The 13,935-nt window shown below is 29.9% G+C and overlaps 1 protein-coding gene across 9 annotated transcripts in view; it reads left to right on the top strand.

The window, feature by feature from the left end:
* Positions 1-13,935, top strand: part of LOC130898237 (A disintegrin and metalloproteinase with thrombospondin motifs like) — a 141,533-nt gene that overhangs the window by 43,185 nt on the left and 84,413 nt on the right. For 8 of the 9 annotated variants that reach the window (XM_057807361.1, XM_057807360.1, XM_057807364.1 and 5 more), the window contains 2 exons: positions 3,728-3,791; positions 7,612-7,895. In XM_057807361.1, the coding sequence (XP_057663344.1) occupies positions 3,728-3,791; positions 7,612-7,895 (348 nt within the window). The remainder of the gene's footprint in view (positions 1-3,727; positions 3,792-7,611; positions 7,896-13,935) is intronic. The other variant, XM_057807357.1, reaches the window with a different exon arrangement.

The raw sequence follows: 13,935 nt of genomic DNA, 5'->3' as shown, positions 1-13,935 counted from the left end.
ACCATTAGTCTTACATTGTATCATTCATCAACAGTCTTTGTGCGGAAAATGTTTGGATATGTCTGAAGTTCTGAAACCAGTAATATCAATTGTTAATTTTATCAGATCTTTTGGGATGAATCACCGACAATTCCGATAATTTATTGAAGAGATTGGAGAAAATGACTTACCTTATCATACTGCCGTACGTTGGCATAGTTGTGGGAAAGTCCTTCGGCGCTTTTTTGAACTTCGAGCATAATCGAAATTTTTTTGAATAAAAAGCATCGCTCTCTTCTTACTGAATTACAAAATTACAAATTACTGTGGAAGTTAGCATTCTATGTTGATTTGACATAACATGTGAACGAACTGAATTTGAGATTGCAAGGAGAAAACCAGCATCTTCCTGATTTATACACTAATATCAAATCATTCCGTAAGAAATTGATACTGTTTCAATCACAACTACGAAGTGAATGTTTTTCACATTTTAAAACATGTGAAATATTCAGCCACACCACTGAGACTAAGTTTCCTATAGATTTTGCAATCGAAACGAGTGCTTTGAAAATAAATTTTGATACTCGTTTCTCGGACTTTGATGCCATTGCGAATCAAATTAAGATTTTTCAGAATCCTTTTGATACTGACATTGAAACCATAGGCCCGGAACTTCAAATGGAAATGATTGATCTACAGTGCAGTGATATAATTAAGAACAAATATCAAAACTCATCTTTGTTAGAATTTTATAAGAGTCTTCCACTGACACAATTTGATAATTTGCATAAATTTGCTCGTGGGCTGTTTTCTGTTTTTGGTACTACTTATTTGTGTGAGAAGACCTTCTTCAAAATGAAGTACACAAAAAATGTTTACAGATCTAAATTAACTGATGAGCATCTTAAATCTCTTTTAATAATTGGTACAAGTAAAATTAGTCCACAACTACGAACTATTGTCAATGGAAAATCTCAATCACATAAATCTCATTAGTATTTCATGTGTCATTATGCTTGTTATAAGTTATGTTTTTATTTAAAATGTATAAAATGTTAGTTGGATTCATTTCAATAATTTGTTAGTTATTATATACTGAAGTTAAATTTTCTGCATATTATACATGTCTTTAGTCATTACAATTCTGTGTTTCTTTATCCAACTTATCACAAAAACAATAGCAATAAGCCTACAACAATGTTATGAGTAGTTAGCCCATGACCTTATCAATGTAGATGTCATATTAATAATTATTCAACATAAAATTAGAATACTTCAGTAAACTAAATTTAATTTGCAATAAAAAATATGTTCTCTAAACGGAGAGATGTAGGCATATGCCTGTAATAGTTCTGATTGGATACCGTCATTGCCTTCTGCTGTTTTTTTCAGGGAGTTTATTGTAAGAGATGTTTCTTCCATCATATTTGATTTTTAGGTGAACTGGATCGACATTTGCTTATTTCAATAATTCAGGAAAAATTTTTCTATGTCCTTTTGACTCGAATATACATTTCCTAATTTTTCATTTAATCTTTTTTTTTGTTGCTTATTCTGCTTTTTGAACCATTTCGTTTTTAAATATTTTTTTTTGTTATCCTGCCCTTCCTCTTTCCAGTTAGCAGTTATCCACGGTTGGTTTTTCTTGTTTTTTCAACCCCATTGTTGTGCAGCATTCTCTTTAAATGGGACTTTATATGATTTCCAAACGTCGTTTACATCGTAATTTGTCATACATATGCCTTTCCAATTTTTTCTTGTACTTATTCAGTACATCAGGTATTTCCAATTCCAAATACACCATTACACCAGAAAAAAAAAACAGCCGGAATAGAAGACCAAAAAAGCAAAAACTGAAATTTCAACCAATAAGGCGCGCTATTGTTGCAGGAAAATTCTCTCCGACTCCCTGTTTACACTGAGCTCTCAAATTAATAAAATGACTCATCAAAAGAAGATATATTTGTGACGGTCCTTTCAATAGTTTGGATTTTCAGATAGGACTTTAACGCGAACATCGTGATTAATTTCATTATGAACGTTGTTACCTATAAAGGAGTACAAGCTATAATTGTAAAAGGGAATGGGCTAGCTGCTTCTTGAATCTTATGATCTCTATTTCACCTCATCTTACTGAATAAACTGTTTAAAGTAACACTACACCAACACTCACAATTACACTGTACAATTTACCTTCAGACTCAGAAGATGATAACGTGCGTCAGACAAAGTCATTGTGAGTAGTGGTGTAGTGGTAGAGTCAGTAGTATCTTAGTATGAATATCACCAACGGTTCCAAAAATTAGAACTTAGTAACCTCTTCTTCTCAGCATGCTATAAACTCCATAAACCTGTTCAGACTAACCAGAAAAGTATATTACTATTTTGATAGTTCCACTAGGGAATATTGTGAAAAATGAAAACATATCACTGCAAATGTCATACTGAATACTTCATTAGTAATGGAAGCCATAGAAGAAATCTTCTCGGGCTCTGGAAGCTTAATACAAGGCAGACCAGCTGTAAAATTGATATATTGAATTTATTGCGATATAATCCTAGCACGTTGTAACGCTTGTTGAACCAGAATGTCGCGTCGTTAGAAAATTAATAATGTTACTTGTAAGCCATGATTTATCAAAAACGTCTGATTTTAGTCAATTAAATAACACGTTTCGCTAGAAGAAAAATTCCAATATGAAATACTGTTATATTACATGTTATGTAACTCATAATAAGGTCTAGTGAATAAGCAAGCCTTGTTTTCTTACATTTTTATTCATTAAGGTCACAGTACATGTTCAGCACGTAGTAGATTCATTTGAATAAATTTCGATATAAACTATTATACGAGCTTTGATGAATTACCCAGCTCAACTGTAAATGGGTACCAACGAACTACGGATTTACTAGAAAATATTTTGAGAGATATCATCATACATTCGAATTTCTTTTTTATTATGAGATTATTGGGAACCTCGAGATAAACATATTATTACTACCGTTCATTTGAGTACTTTTAATGAAACTCATTCAAATGATTACTTCTGGAAAATGAATACACTTCTGTTTGATGTTACTTAGAACCTCTCAAGCAGGTACGAAAACAGGGAACTACTTTCAAGCAGCTCAGTTATATATGGAGATAAATGAAAATATTATGTGATTCTGAAAGTTTTTAAAAATATACGCAAATATTCTAATCAAAACCAAATAAGTCTTGTGACAGATACCATCGTGAAACTATCGCAATATAAATGCATGGTATAGTAGTCCATAAGTAAAAAGGAGATAGGATAAATATACTACAGGTACCATGACAAGCAATTGAAAAACTTATATTGTTCGCAAAAAAAGAGTATCAACTACTTCAATGAATATGAATATTACTAAGTATCAACAAGATATATATAAATGAATATTCAAAGATACTAACAGTTGGAACAACTATAACCAAATGTCTTACGAAATGTTGTAAAGATCTTTCAACTACACATTAACTATCATGCAAAAATACTGATATTCATGATATTCACTTGAGATGTTACAATCAATAAAACCTGTTTAAGAAGCATCCAGATTAACATATCATTGTATGTTTTTATAATGCCAAAATCAAAACAGCAGTTTCTAATTTTGCAGTCTATCCAATACCTTTGAATTGATAAATTACTATCATAAAATGCAAAGTGTTTCTCATTTGTCTGGAAATGACGATTAAAGCTAGTTATTAATTCTCTTACAGATCCACAAACAGATGAGTTTGGAAGAAATCAAGCGTACATTCCATGTTGATAACCATGACCTTGGTAAGTTTCCACTTTTTACATAGTAGGTAAGTAAAGTGTTATAGAATACGAGGATATATGGAAAAATTCTTAGCCTACTATAGAACCAAACAAAATTTCTGTTTCAAAATATTTTATTCTTCTCTTAATTGGATACATTTATTATAGTGAACCTGCAACGTCACTAGACCTTTAAAAAAAATGTTTCTTCTTGCTCTGCAAACCAGACCTCCACAGCTTTTATCACCTCCTCGTTAAAAAAATTACGACCTCTTAAACTTTTTTTTCAGTTGAGGAAAAGATGATAGTCGGACGGTGCCAAATCTGGTGAATAAGGGGGTGTTCTAGTAATTAAAACCCTTTTTTTTACATGACAACAAAATACCTTCGGATAGCTTTCCGCGTCTTTTCTCTCTCAATTTTTTCCGTAGAGTGGTCAGTAATTTCGAATAGTAATCTCCATGGCAATTCCAAAAAATTGAAGCAAGAACTTTTCTAGCAAATTTTTGGACACGAAACTTCTTAGGTCTTGGAGATCCAGAGTGTCGCCATTCCATCCATTGTTGCTAAGTTTCTGGATCGTAGAAATATACCCAAGTCTTATTCCTAGTAACAATTCGGTTGAAGAAGTCTACATCGTTTTCAAATCGAGCACAGATCGAACGCGATGCTTCTACCCTTGCACGCTTTTGGTCAAAATTCAAACATTTGGGGATCCATTTTGCAGCAATTTTTGTCATGTCCAAATTGACGTGAACTATATGATAAACGCATTCGTATGAAATATTAAGTGCTTCAGATATCCGTTTTAGCCCAATGCGACGCTATGATAAAATATTGTCAGCATCTTAAATTTACCTCTTTTGAAGCTTGTAGTCCAATTTTTCACGGTCGCATATGAAAGGCATTGCTCACCAAGGGTATTAAGCATATCTTCGTAAATCTGCTTACCTCTTAAACCTTTCAAATGCAGGTACTTAGTGATGGCTCGATACTCCTATTTTTCGATTTTAAAAATTTTTTCTCTTAATTTATTGCGTATACCTAGCTCTGGTTTACTTTTTTAACGCAATATTTTGTCTATACATGGAAATGGTCTAAGCTAGCTAGATATCAATACATCCTCGTATAATATAGGTAATTGTATTTTATTTTGTAGATTAAGTTAAGGGGGAACAGAAATTGGATGTTAGCGGCTATTACTTCAAATAATTTCTTATCCATGAGTATGGAGAACAATTTTGGGACCCTCATATTTCCATTCTCTTATTCCTCTGACCTTCAGCTTCCTTTTTTCTATTTTTGTATACTTATAATCTTTAGTCCTCATTAATGTCTGTTCTTTGCTGACTTTAGTTCATTGTATTAAAAAAAGAGAACATAGTGAATTTCATACCAAGATAACACACCATCTCAAATGGCTATATATAATTTCTGGCCCAAATAATCACAATTATCGAACGGTTTTCATCTTTTTTTGATATGTATTTACCCAATATAGAACTACTACTTTAGAATTCTTGATATCATATTTTTCATTCTAATGTTAATTTGAATGTAATTGGTCCGTTTTTAAATGAATATAGGTAGGTACTCATAGAAGCCATAGAAATTATTTCACTTTGTTTACCACCGGAATTTCTATTCCCATAGCTAAAGTTATAATCCAATTTGACATTCAATTTGCTTTTAGATTGAGAAATACTTGCTTAGTTAACCGTTTCAACCTTCCATATTGAAGAAATTAGTTGCTTTATTGGAATCATTCTTATGTCAAATGCAGTTTCTGGAGAGTGGAAGTGAACATTGGTAAATCATTAGGTTTTTTTAGGTTTTTCAAACGTTGATAGACGATTTATTCGTTTCTGGATAATCTTTATATAGCATATATCATCACAAAAAATATCGACACACGGGTATAGTTCTGATCTGATCGTCGCACAAAACATTGATAAGATGTTATACGATGAAACTGATACTGGCATTACGAATGAGTTTCAACAAATCAAATAACAGTCAAATACTTAATTTAAATACTGATAGTTGATTAGAATTCAAACATATATATATATATATATATATATATATACTATACATATGATATAATAAAACTGCATTACATAAGTATCTCATTCTGAAGAAGAGTAGGTGAAAGTTATAAGAGCAATTAATAATGTTGTGCAACATTTAGAGGCAAATGTCAATGTCAAGGTATTACGCCTTCAGTGTTACATAAGAACAATGATGTATTTACAACCAAGCTTTCTACTGATGTTACCTACTAAGTACTACTACAAAAATTACGAACTCATCAAAGAATATTGTTTATATGAAAAAATTAGAAAAATGAATATAAAGCAGCAAAATATAATACAATAATATTGAAAAAAATATTTATTTCACTTGTGCAGATTTAGATGGACTAGCAGCAATTGTCCATTAAATTATTTTCATCTGTTTGTACAGTCAATGAGAAATGCGAATATTGTATGATCATAATACTACCTCTTCATCAACATTCAGGATTATATCGTATGAAATCCGTTTCATACGATAATTTTATAGTAAAAGGATTGGTTGATATCAATATCACTTACGATTCTAGAAATTTCTACTCAATCCACAATAGATAATAATGACTGAAAATTCTAATAAACATACCCATATACAAGACTAGATAAAAAGAAACGATTCAGGTTAATATTTATCATCACTCATCACACTCCTCTTTAAAAACGAGAAATGAATCTTAATCGCCATTACAAACATGGAAAGCAGCAAACATCAAAATTTCATGAGATTATATTTAAAAGCTTCGAGCTCGTCACCAATATCAAAAAAGACATCGAATAAAATAATGACCATCGTAATCTTATTGGTAAACGAACTCAACAAGAACAATCGAATACAAAGATTGTTAGTCAAAATGATTATCATGTAAATTACTGCGGAACATATGATTTATATAGGTAAATAATATCCAAATAGTACTAAGAATATAATTTATGCATGAAGAAGCATATTCATTTAAAGCTCGAACTGGATACTTATGTCAAGATATTTTGAAAAAAACTAATTTTTAAACAGAAGAGTCCCAGAATAAAGATAATTCAGAAGCATAAACTAATCAAAATATATTTTTATAAAAACTTAAAGAGAAGTCAAAACGTCAAAATTTATCTTTCTAATTTAATGTGACTTCAAGGAAGTTAATTTCATTATTTCGATTATCAATTCAATTTTTATGAAAAAACTTGAAACTTTTATCTGTGCTTTCGATTTGATTTTTTGGTTTAGCTGTAATGCAATTATCTATATAAAGAAAAAAGAATGGGATATTTATATTGCTTAAGACAGTTGTCTCAAGATCACAATTTATTACCAATTGTACTATAACACTCGATATCAAAATGGATCAGAAAGTCATTTGTTTATGAAATATCAGATATAGTTATAAAATTATATAGTAGTAAAGTTGTATTTTTGGGTACAAATTTTGCACAAAATATTTCTATTCGCGAATATTAGGTACCTGCAGCAAATATCTTATGTTGAATACAGTACCAATCATCTAGATAACGTAAGACCTGATACTTTTACTCGTAATATTATCACTAGTTTAAAAAATAAATTGAAATTACATTATTTATCCCCCTATTCTGCTCATGTTTACGAAACAACTATATAAATCAACGAAAATCCATATAGCAATTTAATTATTGTTCCCTATTTATACAATGTAACGAAATTTTTTGAAAAATGCATCACGCATTCAATTTTTTTGTTTCTTCAATGTATCAAATTTGGTTTTGGATTTGAAAAATAAAAAAATATCTTCCAGTTCCAGAATACGAAGTGGTTCCAATACAAAATAATGAAAGTTGTTCGCTAGACGCTGAAGAAAATTTAATAGAAGATGATGAACTGGACTCAATGACAAGCAAAATTAAAATAAAGTCAGTTGACAATGGTACAACAAAAATGAAACTAAGAGCTTTTGGCAAACCCTTCAATCTTAGTCTAGTACCTACAAGAGGTTTATTCAAGAAAGGAAAATTAAAATTGTGGACTATCGAGCCTAATGCGACCGCCCAACATGGAGTGGAGTACGTTGAAATACCAGAGGTGAGTATTTGTTATTTATCGTTTAATGTATAAATGTGAACACTTCCAATTTTATTCCAACCAAACACAATATTCTATTCAATTTGGAATTTCGAAAACTATTTTTGATATTCATAATAAACACACTATTCCCTCCTACCACTCCATCAACACTCACAATCACAATGTTCTTCAGTCAGTGTGTTAAATAAATTAATTAATATATTGACTATTCTCATTAACAATGTAATATTTCAAAGGTCTACCAGACAATTGATAATATATTCGAAACTAGAACACTAAAATTAAAATATTAGAGCTTTTTGTAACTTATTTTATTAATAATATTAAATTAGTTACTATCTATTTCACATCACTCCCTCTTTGAAACACATATATATTTCTTCTTAGCGCGGCACATACTGCATTCAAAATATTCATTTTATTTATTTTTGACGCCTTCATTTCTCATTTCTAATACTTTATCTACTTTATTTCGACCTTTTACCTCTTCTAGTTGTTTGGAAATTTGTTCACTAGTTTTATAGATTGCTATAGATTTGGTCAGTTTATCTTCTGTTATCAGTTTCTCTCTTACTTGATTTGGTCTGTCTTTTAACATGTCTTCGAGTAAAGTGTCGAATTCACATTTGCTTGGTCTAGATTTTTTTCTAGTTAGAAAAATTGTTCATCCTCGTTTTGTACAATTTTGAAAAATATATATCTTTCAAACGATATATACTTTTTGGTGGGAAGTACTCTTTAAAGTTGTTATTAGTGATTCACTGCCATAAATGTTGCTGCCTAGACAGATGGCTTTTAATCTAATTGAAGAGCGATTGCGTACCACTCAAACCCTTGTAAGCACTTTTTCCACCAGGTTGATTTTTCCGAGTCAGTATATAGGTTAGCTGGTGGATTTAATCAAGATACTTCGTTGTAGCCATTTGACAGCTTTTTCATGTTTTTTCTTTTAATTTACACGTTTTTCTATCATTCTGACACCATATAACGTTGTAGCTACGACTTTGAAGAAAATAACTAATTTGTCATTTTTTTCTGAAGTTTCTTTCTTTCTGAATTAATTTAATGACTATCCTTTCTGCTACTGACTATTCGTGAAATATTGAATTTTTACCTTCTTATTGAGTACCTTCATCTTTATTTTTACAGTTTTCAATTAATCTTATGATCCAGCTAATTAAACATACAAATTTATTATTTTAGATGATTTCCATGAATTGATTTAGAGATTATCTTCTATCTACACTAGTAACGCAGTTGTCTACATAAACACTATTTAGTGACACAACTATTACATTTTTAGAAAAATGTTATTTCTCCATTTTCACATTGTGTTAGTATATATTGTAAATGAAATAACAACTAACAACAACAATGAATATAAAGTTATTCCAAAGACAATGAGTGTATGTTAATAATTTTTTTTATTGTTGTGACGAATATTTGCAATTTTTTTATTTTATGTTCTAGACGATTTAGCAATATATCAAAATTTGTATCTAATGAAGTTTCGTCAAGTGCTCCAAAATTACAAGTAAACTCTTTATTTAATATTTTCATTCTGATACTGTAACGTTTATGATTAAAAATTTCTGTTTCTTTACCACCACACCTAACCTAACCATAAATGAATAATTTGTTCCTCTCCAATTGCATTCCATTATTTGCTATTTCTGTGATGTAGATGTATGAATTCGAGCTTCCCGTATTTCATCCTCATGCATCAAATTAAAAGTAGTATCTATAAAAAGATTTTTATATGTATTGCATTCATTGAAGTGATTGCAGAATTTGGAATATTCTTTTCTTGTGGGTACATAACTTTCTTGGTGAGTCTTGGTGACATTATGGTTACGTAATTTCCATGACATAATGTGTAACATGGTCTACTTCTACAGTGACGTGCTAAATAATAAATAAGCATAAACAGGAAAGACATCATGCATTTTCTGTCACCTTTTTCTTTCTTCCTTCCAAGTTCATTGTTTGTGCTTTATTATATTCTATATGAATCTTTACAAAATAATCAAATAATCATGCCTCATATATAATCCAGATACTATTGGAATCGATTTCTTTTAGATTTCTTCTAACTTTGAATTTATTTTGTTTGTCAAATCCCGATATTGCTCTTTCTTAAGCATAAATTTGTCCAATTGATTGTCCAATTGATGATTATCATTAGTTAAGGAACTTTATTACCATACTAAGAATAAATCTTCATTTATACCCGATTCAACAATCGGATAAAGCAAGTTGGATAAAGTTTCTGAACCTTGTAACTGTGACTCAATTATATCATAACATATACTCAACTTATTTTTGTTGTGAACCTTGTTTAGTACAAAATTCTGTAGTTCCGGAACATAGACTTCTAATAGTATACTTGTATTCCCAAATCTAGTTTCCATACATTCAATTTCTAAGTTTCTTTTGTGGAGGGATAACTTTGTAGTAACAGTCTAGCTCTACTATTGCATGCAGTTGCTTGTATCAAATATTGAGATTTATCGTTGTCATCTTATTCTGTATAGTTATGAATTTGACTAAACTGATTCCACAATCCATTCTCTCAAGTCTACTCCAGATTTTTTAATTCTATCTTTGGCCGTTTCTTCTTCTTTCTTCCATAATAGATCTATCGTCTGTTCTATCTTCGATATATTTCTTCATCCTAGCTCTAGGTTGTCACTCCACCACTCGTGGTTAACTCCCGTGCTTAAATTAGAGATCGATCCCTTGCTATTTTTATCAGTCTATCGTCTGTCATTCGACTGTTGATTCCATTGTTTCTTACGTTGTGATACCTAATCATTGTTATCACTAGGAATTTTCATTTCTGTGGTTTCCAAGAGTTGTTTCGTTTTTGATGTTTTAGTACGTCAGTTGGCTGTTTATTTCTACTTTTTGTAATATCTACTGCTACTATTCTAATGTCCTACCACGTTTCGTTTTATTGTATGATACTAGTATATTCCATAACAATATCTACTTCACTAATAATTCGTCGTCTACATTTAATAAATTTTCCATTATTACTGAATTCAATTCATCGATAGTTTCATTCTTTTGCTAAAGTATCTTTATTTTACTATGAACTTCTCTTACTTTCTTCTTATACTCTTCTTTGATCAGTATTTCACAAATTTCATTGTAAATATCGTAGAACTGATCTTCGTACCTTCTACGAAGTTTTTTTCTTCTCATCTTTCTATTGTCTTGTCACGGTCCCCAAATGATGTTATATTTCAAAGGTCTACCCGAAAATTGATCATATATTCCTGACTACAGCACTGGAATTCAAATATTAGAGATTCCCTTTTTGTGACCTTTTATAATTGTCTGTCATTCTTTTCTATTTTAATTTTTTTAAGAACTATTTAACAACTCAATATCATTAATGACATAACATTAGGTACAGAATATTTTAGAGACTATATAAATAAATAATTCTAATATTCTGCTAATTTACTTGATAGGTGGTTGTTAAATTGTATAATTGTAAGGGTTGATCAAACTTTGTTACTCTGCGCACTTGTTACCACGACATTAAGAATATATTAAGTTGTGAATTAACACAAATCCTGAAATTTTCAGGATCCTCATATTTTTAAAAACAATATTATATGTAGCGTAGAAGGAACAAGTATTTGATATATTATGAATAGAAAAACACTGTTATATTGAAGAACAAACAAGATAAATAATATTTACCGTGATCAATTATTTGAAAAATAATAAGGGTGAACTTCATTAATAGCGAACTTCATTAATAGTGAAAAATAAAAAATCTGAAGCAACTGAAAAGCGTCTTCAAATTTAATTTATTCAGTATATGGGAGTTTATTCCCTAATTGCTGTGGATAAATTTGTTATCATTTTTGAAGAAAGAAATAATGATTTATTTGAAAGTTATCTACACAGTTAAGAAAATAATAAGATGCGTTTTTATTTTAACTTTTTTAATGCCTGGGAAAAATAGTACCTCTTAAGATAAATATAATGATATAATTTGTTTGATAAAAGTGAAATGACTTGGTATAGGTTTGTCATAAAGCCCTATTGAAAGAATTATTTTAGAAGGACTAATCTTGCTTGCTACCAACTGAAAAACCAATTCTATAAAACAAATTCAACGCCATCGGCAACCAAATAACCTTATTTAACCTATAAAATTCAACTTCACTCATAATGACCCAACCTATAAAATTTAATATTAATGATCGAACCAATAACTATCCAGCTCCATTCATAATGACATAGCTTATAAAAATTATTTTATTAACCTTATCTTACTTATAAAATTTTAACGTCATACATAATGTAACCAATGAATATTTTGATTATTTTTATGTTAAGTAACTTTAGTCCCAGACGATGAATACATAAATATTCGAAAGCTCGGAAATATATTAGAGCAGGCACCCTATTGATGAGATAAGCAGTGATAAAAATGAACAAAGCATCTCTAATACCCAAAGGATAGTTTTTGGATCAAAAACATACATACATCAAAACTTTTTTTGAAAAAATTAGTAAAGCAGTTAAATGGGAAGCAAACATTAGAACATTTTTCACTGAATTAAAATAACCAGAAGATCCTTTGAGAAAAACAAATCTATGTATTATTCCCTGTAAAACTGTAATAAGACATATGGAGGTATGCCATCATAAAATTTAGAATCACGATGCGGTCAACACAAAAGCGATGCAAAGTTAAATAAAGCAGCATGTGCATTATCTGAACACATAACAAACGAGTTCCACCATATAGATTCTGACAACATAAAAATTCTAGATATTGAAAGAAATAATAACAAAAAAAAATTCTTGAGAAACCAATGAATAAAAGATCTTATGTTGAATTACTCAGCAAAATCTATCTATTACACTACAAAAATGTCCAGTCTGCGAACGAATAGTTTGAATCCCAATGATTGTTTTAAGTTGGTGAGCGGCAGACAGTGAGAGTTCTTCTGCTTCCCAACTAATTAAAAAAATTTCATACTCCACAACAAAATTTACTATCCAGGTGGCACAGTTCAGTTACGCGTGCTGGTGATCTCCATCCGATTAGAATTTAAGGTGAGAGATTAAGTTCATCTGGTTTTATGTCCACAATTTTTATTTTTGATCATATACAAAAACTAGGTAATTCATTACATATAATCCTCAAATCACAATTTTACAACCAGATAATAAGTAATAAAACATTAATAATGGACACAAAATATTACAATGATAAAACTGGACTACAAAAATTACAGAAGTCAAATATTTCAATGCGAACAATGATATCATATATCCAGTCACATCTAAATATCTAGCAAACATTTTATCAAAATTATATAAAAGATTCATTCATGCTTAAACAATTTTTAGATACATTACATATATCCGATAATTATAAAATGATATCTCTAGATATCGTCTCAATGTACACCAATATTCCAAATGATATAATAGCACATGTTTTAAAAGAAAAATTCAATTCAATTCAATTGAACAACATAACTCTCACTTAAAATGAGTTTCTAGAAAGCATAATTCCAAGATAATTTGTATCAACAACTAAATGGTCCTTCCTACTCAGCACAATTTGTATTGAAATATATAGAAGAAAAAGTATTGAAAAACATAAAATTCAATGTATTATTGAATGAACAATGAATTGAACAATTGGTCGAAGGAAAATGTCAGGTTTGTGTAATTTTGGTAAACCATGTATTTTAGGGGGTGAGGTAAGGTAAGAATTCGTAGGGACTTGTTTAATTTTCTTGTAAGTTGTCTTATCGTTTAATAATTTTGATTGATGATTTCTTTGGTTTTAGTTATATTTTGAGGTTTGATATTATTGTTTTTCAATTTTTCAATTTATTACAAGTATCAGAACTAATTTTGAAATAGTGGAGACCTAAAATCAAAAACATTCAGAAACATAAACCAATGAAAAGGTCTAAGAAATAAGAAATTGAAGAAATTTATACCGGCAAGGATGAAAGAATGCCTACCTATCCTAACGTTGAAGACATATGGA

Source organism: Diorhabda carinulata, chromosome 9 (genome assembly GCF_026250575.1).
Source record: "Diorhabda carinulata isolate Delta chromosome 9, icDioCari1.1, whole genome shotgun sequence".
Taxonomy (NCBI): domain Eukaryota; kingdom Metazoa; phylum Arthropoda; class Insecta; order Coleoptera; family Chrysomelidae; genus Diorhabda; species Diorhabda carinulata.
This window is presented reverse-complemented; position numbering and strand designations above follow the sequence as displayed.